At 43.9% G+C, this 14,051-nt stretch overlaps 1 protein-coding gene across 7 annotated transcripts in view; it reads left to right on the forward strand.

Moving 5' to 3' along the window:
* Nucleotides 1-12,654, forward strand: part of MAP2K5 (mitogen-activated protein kinase kinase 5) — a 162,298-nt gene extending 149,644 nt beyond the window's left edge. For 6 of the 7 annotated variants that reach the window (XM_084817524.1, XM_084817525.1, XM_084817526.1 and 3 more), the window contains one exon: nt 12,062-12,648. In XM_084817524.1, coding sequence (XP_084673650.1) covers nt 12,062-12,181 — 120 coding nt within the window. In that variant the 3' untranslated portion in view covers nt 12,182-12,648. Of the gene's footprint in view, nt 1-12,061 lie in introns of all 7 variants that reach the window. The other variant, XM_084817527.1, reaches the window with a different exon arrangement.
* Nucleotides 12,655-14,051: the final 1,397 nt, after the last annotated feature.

Genomic DNA, 14,051 nt, shown 5'->3' on the forward strand with positions numbered 1-14,051 from the left:
AGTTGCATATTCATTTTTATTTTTATTTTTACTGCCCTCTTTAATGTTTTTATATTGTGGGATCCCATGCTAACCAAATGCTATTATCTTCCCTTAAAACCACTGGGAAGTCCGTGCAGTTTTGTAGCTCGCTAGAGAGAGGAAGTAATGTAATCCCCTGTCTTCCATTAAAAGTTTGTAGTTGCATAAACTGTGTGACTGCAAAAGCTGGTGTCTAAATCTGTGATATATGCAGTGCTGGCAAATAATACGTTTCAGACTCTTAGGCAGGCTCTGTTATATAATTACAGGACAGAGGAACACAAACAGAATGGAGCCTACTTTTTGGATTACAAAAGCCAATTCATCTAGTGACGGGAGGCAGCAAAGGATCCTCTGCCGTCTTGCCCTATCTTTGTATGTAAACACCACCTACGCTAAAGGGGCAGGAAGTAAGATGCAGAGTGATGAGCTATTTTATATCTTGCAAAATGGGGACTCCAGTTCATTGGCACCCTTCTGAGTGCTAGAAACAGCCCTTTCCTCCCCTCAGAATTGATACAACCCCATAGACTGTCTAGAAGAATCTTTATGGCAGGGTATTGTACATAGGTCGTTGACCACAGTGCCATCAAAATGGAACCTCTCCAATTAAATCCCACATTTTAAAACCTGCACTTGATGAATTATGTAATATAATTCCAGGCTTGCTTTTGCCTGTGCTTTTTAAAAACACATGTTACCAGTTTGAATTAATAACATCAGAAAATCAAAAAATAGCCACACTTGCAATGGGGGCAGGGGGCGGAGTGCTGTCTACATGATCTGATTTGTGCAGCTGAAAACTAGTCATGGCTGTATAACCAGTTCAGTCATTGCTGCTAGCTGCGTAGCAAAGCAATTGGCTGATTATTCTGCCAAGAGGTCGGGGTGATTTGCAACACATTATAAGGTTACCTTTTCTCTTTGATTTATTATAATATTTGTATCCTGCCCTTCAAAAAGATCTTTGCAGGCAGCTTAAGAAGAGATAAAGCAGAACAATTAGTTAAAAAAATTAAAACTAAAAACAAAATAAAAGCCGCATAACATCAGTTTGACAGGGAGTACAAGGTTTTCACCTAGTGTTAGAAAGATAACAGATTAATTATCAGGCAAAGCTCCTTGGGAGAGCATTTCACAGCAGAGACACCACCACCGAAAAGACCATTTCCCCAATAGCCACCCACTGTGCCTCATATGGCAGGTTTTTCTGCACATCTCACTGAAGGCTGAAAGCTGGTCTAGCTGTGTGAGGGCACATTCAGGCCACCATTGTGCCATATGGCATGCTGTAATGTTCACAGAACTCCCTGTATGGTTGTGTGAATTGGTCTGAAAGCATGCACTGTTACAGTAGATAGATAAGCCAACACTTACTTGTTAATCTAGGACACAGTCCACTGGGGACTCCTCCTACACAAGCCCCACTGAAATTAACAGCATTTGCATGCAAGTCCCTTAATGATTTGTCTAAACAGATAAACAGATAAAAATAGACTTTCAAATGGAACGGGATGCATTGAATTGGCAGATACTAAATGTGGGGTGGGTGGGTTGGTTGCAGAGATAGACATTTTTCCTTTACATAACAAAAACCTGGTTGTGATGGATCTTCATGTCCCGTTGGGCAATGTAAATATTAAAGAAAGGTCTTAATCAGTTATTGTCTTGTCTTAATATTGTATTGTATTAGTTATTGTATTGTCTTAATACAGTGCTATGCCTTTAAAACATTGCTGAGCGAAGTTTTGGGCTGAGGCATGAGCCCTCTGGTCCTGGGTGGGATCTAGTTACAGAATCAGGTTGCATTTCCAACATTCACAAAGTGGGTGCGTGTGTGTGGATTTGAAACATTTCTGTCCTGTGGGGGGCTGATGTGTGTACACAGGACGTGTGGGAGGAGCTCCTAATCTTTTTTTAATGCCTCGGAAGCACTATCTAATTTGTAGAGTTGACAAAATTACATCTTAAATATTTCTGCTATAGGGAGCTTATGCTGAAAGGTTCTTAATTGGATTTTCATGGTGATTGACAGCATTTCATTATGGGAGTAACTTTCTTTGGCTAGAGTGAAGGCTGAAAGAAGGGGGGATCTTGTTTGGATCCCCCCCCCTTCTCCATCAAAGCTCTTTTTTATCCCCTGAATTCCCAGTGGCGCAATCGCAATTGTGAAAGAGCCTTTTAGCACCTTTGTTGTTGCCATCCCTTGTGGTGATTGGACCCAGCTGGTTGTAGATAAGAGAATGCTCCTCTCACAAAGCAACTCTGTCTCTTGCCTCCACCGTTTCAATAATTTTAAGAGCCCCCAAAACCTGTTGAGGATTCGAAGTAGCTTTAGATGTGGAATGAGTGTTAAGTATTAGTTATCGGGAGATTAGGGCCCCAGGGACTGAGAGAGATAAACAACTACAATTAAGGCAAAATCTGCCATAGTAAACAAAATTTAGTGGAAACAGATGCCCCAAACCATTTGGGGGGATTGATTTGAGGGTGACAAGGAATCGATTTTTGTCTCATTTACACTTTGCAAACCCCATCGTGATAAAATGAGAGAATAAATATTTTGTACATTCCTGATTTTAGTTAATTTTTCCCTCCCCAGCACCTCACAGTGGGCTGGCTGTCTTCTGACAGTGACCAGGCCTAAGATGATCCTGCATTCACACGGAGCAACTAATTGGCTATGAAGGGCCCCTGTGTTTAAATGGGCTTGACGAGAATTTCAATTTTGTTTCAGTCAACCTCTGTGTTTGCAGCCTGCTCCACTTTCTGATTTTTAAATTAAACATGTTTTAAGAAATAAAAATAAAAAAGGCTGTGGTGTGGCCTGTTTCAGGTCCCTGATTTTAACTTCCACTGAGGACAAGGCAAAGCAGCACCATAAAGTTTGGATTTATTTAGGCACTGGGAGTTACTGATAGAAGTTGGTTGTGTCATTAAAATTAATCTGTTTATTTGGAATAGAATTTGAGAAATTGAATTAGCTCCTCTTTTACCGATATAAATGGCTCATTATAATTTAAAGACACAGCCATTGACACTGCCGGCCACAACTATTAGCATGTACTTAGTCCTCTGTGAGTGTGCGTGGGGGGGGGGGGGCTCTTCAGAGAAAGAGGACATGCTACTCACATAGGGACACAGGGCCCTGCCTTCTACGGACTCAGCCCATGGGTCCCTCTAGCCCAGCATTGTCAACCTGGGCAGACAACAGTGGCTCTCTGGGATTCCAGGCAGCATTTTGCCAACCCTACCTAGAGATGCCCCCCTCTCTCTCAAACACACACGGACATCTGAAATACTGAGTCTTACAGTGCCTGTGAGACAGTACCATTAGTACGATGATCCATAGTCACTCTTTCTCCCCAACTGACCTGGCCTAATCTGCCTTTGCAATGTGGAGAGTTTTGTGTGACTTCTCTGGAAGTAACCTTAAATTGTAATCTTGTAAGAATTCCAGCGTTGTATCCTTCACTCCTTCTCGTAATGAGGTTATGACCAAATGCTCATTATAATTGCTTTAGACTGCTTTTAATTTTCAAGCTTATTAATCATAAGAAGAGTTATTTAAAATTGCATAAATTAATCTTAGATTAAAAGCCCATCAAAGCCTCAAAACAATTAAGAATAAGTAGGATTTCCCTGGGGCAGCAAGTTTTATTTTAATAGTGTAGCCAGGTGGATATCAGAACATTTGAAGTGCGGGGATGATTAATGTTTGCAGTGATTTTGAAGGAGAGATTTTAAAATGGCAACTCTTGACGTCTCATCTTGAGCTTACTGGATGATTCAAATCTATTGTCTCTCATGTGTGCTAATGAACATTTTAATTACAGTGTGTGGTAGGGCACTGAACTGTGCAAAAGGCCAACGCCACAATTTTAAAATGTCAGTGGAAGGAAGTCGGTTGCACCTTGGTTGCTCTATTTTGTTGTTGTTGCTTTGAGCATTGACTTGCAGACCTCCAACCCTCTGAAGAGTGTTGTGTCGCTCAAAAACTTGCATTCTGAATTTTCGGAACACTAATTTGTCCAAATAAACTATTATTGTCTTGCTTGCTCTGTTTCTTTAGTACTGAGGGCAAGCATAGCAATAGCAAAGTCTATATTTAGCTGCATACTCATACAATAGGCCAGATGCTGTTGATTTTGACTACTAGTATGGATACTGTTTAACCTTCATGCAATATCGACAGTGCCTATAGTCCATTTGAGGGAGCAACTATAGACTGACAATGAGTAATACACACTTATTTGTGGAGATCTGGTGGCAGTGAAGAAATTCACTGCCACCAAACTAGAGTGAGATGGCTCAGGAAAGCCATTAAAATGTTTTGGATTTTAAAGAGGGACTTGAATTAATGAGAAGAAGTGGCTTACCCGGCTTGTATGTGTGTGGAGGGGATGCTTCTCTGGTCAAATGAAGCCGTCCCACAGGAGGCACAGGGCAGGAGTTTGAGGAGGCGGCGGCAACAGGGTGCTGACAACCAGCTGGTGGAGGTCTCTGGCATCAGCAGTGTCCCCGTGTTCTTCAGGACATCTCCAAGGCAATACTAGAATTGACTCCCGCGTGACCTTTCCACTGAGGTTCAGCCAATTCTTGTGCCTGCTGATCAGGAGAAAACAAAAGCCAACTGCTTTTGGAATCCGAGCAGGACAGGAAAGCGTGATAGTCATAGAAATGTGCCAGGACTGAGCCAAAGACGCTTATAAGCTACGCGCGGCAAGTTCCAGGCAGAAAAGACCCTGCGACTACCATATTCTGTCCAATGAAAACCCCACACACTGCACTATTGCACACACAGAGAACACCAGCCTACCAGTTCTGAATACTTCAGGTCAAACTGCTCTGTTCTTTTTTCAGTGAGAAGAACAGAGTCTCACAATCACATTCTAAGCTGTGAGAAGATCCTTTTACAAATCAGGCCCTGTAGTCATAAGGAATACTTATTTTCTCTGTTTGCTTTAAGCTTATGAAGGCACGGTGTGTTTTTCTCTCTCTCTCTCTCTGTGCTGTCCTGACTGGAGTCCTGACCAGCAAGCGTGCGATGCCCCTAGCCCTAATGTGCTGTTAACGATAGGTTAATGTACAGTATAATGTTTGCTGGGCTCTGGGTTCATTACGCTTCTGAGTGCAAGGTCTTTCTGCAGAGTGCCCACGGTCCCATTGCATTATATCATGCAATACAAACACCCTTTTAATATCACACACTAATAAACTGTACTTGAAGTGCCGTCGGAGGGCACCACGATCCTTCTGATAAGGTTGCTTCCAACTGCAACAGTTAGGATCTTCCATTTTATTTATTGTTTTGGAGCCAGATGTTTCCTCAGACCTGGGTTTAATGAAAATGCAGCTGTCCCCTCTGTTCTATCCAGGGCCAGCCCTACCACTAGGCAGACTGAGATGGTTGCCGGGGGCAGCAGATGTTAGATGGTAAGATGGTGGCAGCCCCCTGTCCACTCCTCTCTGTTGGAGGACACCGCTCTATGTTCCAGGCAGCTTGTCCTGCACGTCCTAAGCTAGACTGCTGCCCTCAGGCGCAGTGGACGAACCACTGTTCAACCACTGTTGAAGTAAGATTCAGCTGCCAGCCCAGTTGGCTTCTGTAAGTGAACTGGGGGGCATCTTGTCCTTTGGCTCAGGCAACACAGTGTCGTGGGCTGGCCCTTTTTATAGGTAAATTGAGTCAGCCCCATTTATTCTTTATTTACCATTTCTGAAAATACGGAGAATCTGTCTGGTTGATTGGCAGCGCTTGTCCTGCTTTTAAAACTCACAGCAGCCGTGGACACCACTGGGTGTTTCTGGGGAAGTCAAGTGTACCTCAGCTCAATATTTGATGGGATGAAGTTAGTGGGATCAATGCAGTCCTCGAGAATTGCATTGCACTGGTTTCCAAATAGTTTCCAGGCCAATTCAAAATGCTAGTTGTGATCTCTAAAACCTTAAGCAGCCTGTTCCACCCGACCTTAGGGAATGCTTCTCCCCATGTGAGCTCCGACAGTTTTAATGGGAAGGCTCTGCTCTCAGTTCCCTCACTTAGAGTAATATCATCTGCTTGGATTAGGAGAAGGGTGTTCTTTGTGATGACTCCAGTCTCATGGAGGAGGCTGCCCAAGGTCTCCTTGACATGAGGGGCATTTTAAGACGCATGTGAAGAGAAGGCCCTTTTTTTCCTCTTTTTTTGTAAAAGCACTTTTGGCTTGCCCTCGGCTTTGTAGTTTCGTAGATGCTGTTGAGGTATTTAACATCTTAAATCGTATTTGTACAATTTATAACAAAATGTGTTTTCAAATGTTTATGCTGAGTAATAAACCACTCTATTTATTTATTTAGAGTATTTTTAGCCCGTTCCTCAACCAAAAAGGCTCCCAGAGCGGCTTACAAATAATACGTAAAATAAGACAGTCCCTGCCTGCAGGCTTACCGTCTAAACAGACACGACACACAAGGAGAAAGGAATTGAGAGGGAAGCGGGGGGAGTCTTTTAGCAGGGCTCATGGAATGGCCCCGCTTCCCCTCCTCATTTCCCTCAATACAGCCTGTTGGAATGGCTTCTGGAGATGACAGTTGAGGGAAGAGGAGCCTTCACTTCGATTATTTATTTCTGAAGAATTCTGTACATCAAGGTGAGAAACCTGCAAGCCCAAGGGCCACATGTGGACCGTAGCCAAGTTTCATGTAGGCCTCAGTCCACTTGGCAAACTCTGCCCACTTCAGCTGCAGCCCTGCTCACTGCCAGCCTGCAGACCCTGACGGGAGCACAGCCCTCGAGAGAGAAAAACACTCCCTGCCCCTGCCATATATGACTGTCTTAATCCATATATTTATTTCATATATAGATTAGTCTCTTCTATAAAAAAGATTCATAAACCATTACAAATAAACACAAACCAAGATGCAATGTAGTATACAGTGTAATAAATGCAAAGATTGAAAGAATACTTTTAAATATACTGTCAGTAAGAATAAAATAGGAGCAGAACAGCCTTAAATAAAGTCAACTCCCATCCATTATCATTAGCCAGGGAAAGCTTTTGGATATGAAAAGGTCTTCACCCACTGACAGAATACACCAGGCCATCTCACTGAGCAGCTCCCAGCTGCCTTGTCCTCAGAGGAGAAGACAGGAACTCCGTGCAAACACTGTTAATTGTTTAAAGACCTTGTTGGTGAAACTCAAGTTCAAGAAAGTTCCTTCACAGGCAGAGCAAGAAATTAAATATATATGTTCCCTTTGGAAGTGCAACAGCCAGGAGTAAGGAGAAACCCACAAAGGCAGGGAATCCATAAAGTATCACTTTGAAGTCATTACTAAACGAAGCCAGACAGCCCTGGACTATCTTGTCCTCATCCACCAATAGGTGTTCATCTTGGAACGGGTTAATCTTCTTGCACAAACCCAGCAGCTTTAAAAAGGCAGCCCTGCTCAAGAAAATGAGATGTGACAAGTTCATTTAAAATGCCCGGTTTGTCATTGTTTATCTCATTTTCAGAGCTGGCAGAGAACATTAGGCTGGCTGACACTCACCCACCTCCACCCCCAGACCCATCTGACCTGACCTTTCCCAGGGCTGAACCTCTTACTGCAGGAAGAGTGAACTTTCCCTAGAGTCTTTTAAGTTGTTCTAACAGAGATGCTCTGGCCATCACTCTGGCCAGGCTGTGATCCCAGGATAAGCTAGGAGCAAAATTCTGGGGAAATTGCAATATTTTTCTCTGTTTAAATATGGGTGGACAGTATAATAATTGTGTGTGTTCCTTCCCGATTCTCCTGGAAGTATTGAGGTGGAGGCTAAGGGAATGGATCTATTTTGTAGGTGTAAGAACTGCACTGGCCAAAGGAAATAGGAGGAAGATGAACAAAAAATAAATAGAGCTTCTTAACATTTCTTAGCAATTTAACAAATGTTGGCATTCTTTCTTCATTTCATTTTCCTAGAACTGATATTAGAATGCTTCTTTTACATATGGGGTTCTTCATCTCAGTGCTGGGAGCCCTATTCCACCCACCTCCACTTTCTTGGTTAAGCTCATACAATGTACAGTAGTACTATGACTATGACCTTTGACTATGACCTTTCCAGGCAGAGATTAGTTACAGAAATTCATGCTTGTGAATTAACTCTATCTGGCATTTTTTTAAACCACCATGTGTTGCAACCCTGCCAGTTTGCTGGAGCTGTGTGGTCAGTTCACGACTCTCAAGAAATACAGATGCATTGTCCAGTTCTGCTGGAAAGGTGGGCGAAGGTGAGAGACAGGTGAACACCAAGGGAGCTTGCCCACTGATAGCTAAGGTCAGGCACAAGGACCTGGGCTATATGGATGTTGCACTAGCAGCTTTCAGGGAACAACTCAAGGGTGCACTGGTGGGTCTCTGAACCTGAAGGCACTTCAGGCAGGGAATCTCTCCTCAGGAACAGTACTAGTGCAATGGGAAGGAAGACCTTGTGTTGCTAGGCCAATGCTCCACCTCCTGGTGTGGGCTCCTACTTGTACTCATATACATCTTTGTTCTTCGGGCCCGGCGGGGGGAAAGTGGGGGGTCCTAAAGTAGAAAACAAGCTCAGCTGGCGGAGGGGGAGCAGTGGGTCCACAGATTCTGATTGTGGGGCATCCTCCAGGATGCTGTCCCAGGATACCTCCCCATAGGATGGTGTTACCCCAGTCTCTCTCCCCACGCCTTGTGGTGAGATCCTCTGTCTCCTGAAGTTGGATGTCTGGTCCTAATGGAGCTCTAGATGCTGGTGGGTCCTGACCCCATGCCAAGCAGATAATTCAAGGTCACCTTTTGTCTGGGGAAGTGTTCACTGCTAGAAAAAACGTGTTTCAAACTTCTATGCATTTACGTTTCTGCAACGTTACCTTGAAAAATGAAGGAAATCAATATGGGAATATTTAAGTGCCATAGATTTGCTGCCATCTGATTTTTGACCAATATTGCCTATGGATAAAGTGGGTCCCACTGATGCTGGTGACTTTTATTTGCTGCTGAAATGCACAAGGACCAAGATTCCCTTGGAATTTACATTCTTGTTTCTCTCCCTTTTTTTAATTATTTCCTTCCCTGTGTTGTATTTGTTTCTTTTTTCCTTAGGAATGAGAGTGCCTGGTTAACAAATGGGTTCTGTCTCTTTCTAACAGCCTGGAACTTCATTATACCTGCACAAACTGCCAGTTCCATTTCTGATGTAGTTGGCTTGTTTCTCCCCCCCCCCCCCCGCCGCCTTCTTTCAGTCCCTCTAGCTGTATCTCATGTTATCTCCTGCTTTTCTTCTGCCTCAGTGGAAACTATTCAGCAGTGGGGGAAACACTGAAAGAAGTATAATCAAGAGGGCTGCTCTGTGTGTCTGTTTCCACCTTTCCTAGCATCCTTCTGCTTTCCACAATTGTCTGCCCACCCGGAGAAGGCCCCTCTCGCTGGTCTGGGATCACTTTGACCTGCAAAGCATAACGACGTCGACCAAAACCTACAACCCCCTCCAAATTCCTAGCCAGAGCAGTCCTCTCTTTCCTACAGTCACTGTGTTGCCTGGTGCGTACACTACCAGTACTGGCCAAGCTTTGTTTAGCATCATCCATATCTTGAAAATGGGTTTGTTTTTCTCAGCCCTACTCAGAGATGCCAGGGATTGAACTTGGGACCTTTTGCATGCAGAGCATATACTTGACCTTTGAGCTGTGGCCCCTCCCCAAGGAAAGTTTCTGTAGTATTTGTAGGCATGAATTTCTGCTATTCTAAATGGTAAGGAAACATCTGTTTTGAAGGGAAGGTTTTCCAAAATCCTTAAGCAGAGTTTGCCAGCCACCAGGCTCCATGAAAACAGCAGGTTTCCTCCACCTCCTTCAGAGGAACTAGTATTTTTGCACAATGTCAAGCAAGCGTTCCTGTCTTCAAATGATGACTGTGGGAGTATGAGATCATGGAAGGAGTATGTGATAATGTGTGAAATTATCTTAAGCTCAGACTCCTTGCCGTTCAGGTTAATCTTTGCAGCCAAGTCTTTCCACTCCATGGCATACTCAGATCTGCTAGCTGCCACTTTATTTCCAGATTTCCTTGCTCTCTCATGTGCTATGGCTAATACTAAAGAAGGCAAGTTCCTTTTTCACTGGTGTGAGATGGGTTTTTCCGCAGCAGGGAGCTGCTCCATTGTAAAGGAGATTCATGGTAGAAACTGACTGACTTAGTTTAATGGCTGGTTTTACTGGCCCAGTGCATGTGCTCTCCTTTTGTCTCCAGGATCTTGATTTGTTTCTCTCTCAATTCTTCCCTGACCCTTGTTTGCCAGTTTTGTTTGTGGTTGGCTTATTTAAAAGGCCAGGCAGGTAATTGTAGGCTTTATTGTGAATAAGGACATTCGTTCGTTTCCTCCAGGGATCTCCCAAGAGTTTTACAAACACTTAAGTGAATTTAACCTTGTGGCATTCTGTGAAGTCAGTAAGAGTAATTACTGTAAGAAACTTGGGTACTGAAAGACTGAGCACCAAGACTGACCAGGGCAGTGCTAGGGAGGGGGCAGATTTTGACCCACAAATACCAAGATGGGCAATCTGAAAAATAATGCAGAATTGTTTATTTTTCCTAATCCCTGTTGTCAAAAGCTGATATTCTTAGCAGGAACTAGAGGAGGAGAAAAAAGGAATTAGCCTTTAGGGGTTAGAGGAAGAAAGAGGTTTTCCCAGCACTGTTGGTCCAAAGGGGGAGAGGCGTGCAGCCCCTGGCCCGGGATTGGGAGGTAGAGAAGAGGAGGGAGGGACAAGTCTGTCTCTTAGTCAGATTCACATTGCAGAACTGGTGTAAATTTAGCATGAACCTAAAAATACTTTGGGGTCTTTGTGTCATCCAGAATGATTGGAGGCTTAAAAAATAAATACATCAGAGGAGACATGGAAGGGACTTGCCTGCCTAAACGCTAACACTAAAATAAGTGGTTACAGAGTTGCAAACAGGCAGGTGAAGTATTTCTGGCACAAGAGATAGGGTTTTTTCTTCATGTCAAAGGGTCAACCGCTAAATCTCCATCTTGCTAATGTGATTACATCTCCAACCTCTTCCTACCATCCCTCCACCATCTGTTCTACCATTTCTGTCTCTATCTGCTTTTTGCTAATCACACCCTTTCCCCCACCCATCCACCTACCTCTCTTTTGCTTATTACACTTCTGATTTATCTTAAGAACTTTGGGGCCATATTGCTCCAGTCCACACCAGTTTAATTGTTGCAACTAACTATTGGGGAACAAAGGAAATGAGAGCCAGCGGTTTCCTCAGACTATGGATGAGGTTGGTATAATTATTCCAGAGTGCAGTCATCTTGACTTTTGTTTTGTTGTCCTTTGATCTTGCGTAGTTCATCTGGAGCTGTGTGCTGCTGGGTTGAAAGACCATGTAGAGGAGGCCTGGGAAGGCTATGAGCCCCGCACTAGGCAGCATGTTAGGTCTGGCCATGGGAGATCCAGGTTCAATTCCCAGCTCAGACAATAGCCTTGAACAAGTCAGTATTTCTTAGCCTACCCTGCATTTTTTGAAATAAAGAAATATGAGAATGTGCCAGGGGATGACTAAAGGGAAAGTTCCGTGGCACACACCTGCCTCACAGCAGCAACATCTGTCCTGGGAATCCTGCCCCTAAGTAAAAAGATAGGGTAATTTTAGGCACTTGGAAAACCTCTTTGCCTTCTGCCCTTCAGCTGGACCGGAAACCCAACACATTCTTTTCCTACAATGTATTGATTCCCATTCTCATATTGGGCTTTAAAAAAACCAATCCCAGTTATATGTTTTTAAAACTTAAACAAATGTTCTCCCCAGAAAAGGAAATCCTAGTTCAGTGACAGCACACCAGGCAGGGCCCAGAGTTCAGTGGTAGAATACTGGCCTTGCATTGCAGAAGGTCTTTGATTCAATCCTAGAATCTCCAGTTGGAAGGGTCTTAGGTACAAGACTGGGAGATCTTCATATGTATGTATTCTTACATACATTTGTAAGACGCTCGGGCCCCTTGGCTGAGTCCCTTTTTGCTTCTCTTAGGGCCACCTCTTCATCGTCCAGTACAATGACGGGAATGCCGAGGTTGTCTCCATGTGGGTGTGCCGGATGTTGGAGGAGAGGCGCTCGCAGCAGCAGCAGCAGCAGCAGGGATCTCAGTGAGTGGAAGAGAATACTGTATGGAACAAGATTCTGATGTGAGCCAAAGCTCACCTGGACTCATAATGCTTTAATGGGAGACTTTGCGTGTTGAATTTCATTGGATGAAGGCATTTGGATATGTGTGTGGTGGCTTTTTATGCAGTAAAGATTCAACAGAGACACACCTCACCCTCTGACCATCATCCTTCACGCTGTATCCTGCATCCTTAAGACAATATTATATATTTTATTAAACTTACTGTATGTTCCTTCAGAGTATTTTTATACACCTTTTATTCTTTTGCTAGCTTAAAAAAATACATCGGCAGCATGAATAAATTCCTGGGCATAAAATTAACTGTCCTGTGAACTCAGTAATATATCTCCTTTGGTTTTAAATTGTAAATATCAGAACGAAGTGGATATTGACTAGCCAGAGGAAATGTGACAATAATGATCTTGAAATAATAAAAAGTATAACAAGTATCATTTGCAGCATGTGTGCTAAATTCATACTCATTATAGATGAGCGTGCTATTAATCAGAGTATCCCCAGGAGGCGTGCTTGGTGGAGGGAAATGAGGACAGCACACAGTTCCGTGTCCTTTTTAGTGGAATAGCCTAATGGTGGTTGGTTGGGGGGGGGGGGGTTGTCCAGTACCAATGTAGCAATTCCTCTGGTGGATCAGCCCAAAGGTCCATACCTCCCAGGACTCTGTTTCGCACACTGGCTATCCAGATGCCTGTCAGTGCATTCATTCAGCACATAGGAGATATACTAGCCAGAAAGTTTGTGCCTGACCAGCTGATTCCCTGTGTGTCCACACAGCAAATGCAGGAAATTGCAAACTCTGTGTTTGGGCTATACACTCAGCACAAAGGTCCGAAATCCCTGTGTCACATCATTCCTTTGTTCAGTTCAGCTGTTTCCATACTTCTTGCTGTGTACAGTAAGGACACCATCTCACACCATGTCTGTGCCATGGACATGGCTGGACATGTCTCTTCACAGCAACTCTGCCATTCAAGGCCAGCTCATCATGCAGATCAGCCTCCAACACACATTATGTCTCCTTGATACTGTCAGGCATTTCTAGCAGTGGCTTTTGGCTCTGTGGAGATAAACCACCAGTGGGCGCCATGATCTGTATGGTAATGTGGTGTGCATGAATGGTCCACCGTACTGAAATGTGCCAAATGGAGGACGTCTCTTGAGAGCAGAGGTGGGAAACCTACAGCCCTCAGCCTAGTTTCAAGCAGTCCACTCAGATCTCTGGCAACAGCCATCAGCCCCTCTGCTGGCAAGGAGGAGAGGAGAGAGAAAGAGAAGGGGGCGGCAGAAAGAGAAGGGGTTAGTCCCACCCACTACCAGCATCAAGCCCCCAAAACATTACCCCCAAGGGAATGTGGCCCTTGACAGGAAAAACCTTCTCCACCCCTGCCCTAAAGCAGAGACTATGAGGTCCATGCGAGACAGTCACAGTGTCATATCCTAAAAAAAAAAAAAGGTTTCTAATTTCCATCATGCAAATACGAGACTTTCAAGTTAGTAACTGCCTTGAAAGTTGAAAAATTATAAACACTCTCACAAGTATTCCACTTTGGAGAAGGGGATGGCAGAGGATGAGATGGCTAGATAGCATCACTGATGCAATGAATATGAACTTGAGCACACTCCGGGAGAGAGCGCAGGACAGGAAGGCCTGGCGTGCTATGGTCCATGGGGTCACGAAGAGTCGGACACGACTGAACGACTGAACAACAACAATATATTTAAAATGTCTCATAATTCCTTTTTCTTAAACCATTATTCCTCAGGAAGTTCTTCAGAAATCTGACTTGGGTGGTTGTATGACAGCATAAAAAGTGTTTACACTGAAGTAGCTATTTA

The sequence above is a fragment of the Heloderma suspectum genome, chromosome 11 (genome assembly GCF_057233095.1).
Source record: "Heloderma suspectum isolate Gila_16-S chromosome 11, 16-S_ref, whole genome shotgun sequence".
NCBI lineage: Eukaryota > Metazoa > Chordata > Lepidosauria > Squamata > Helodermatidae > Heloderma > Heloderma suspectum.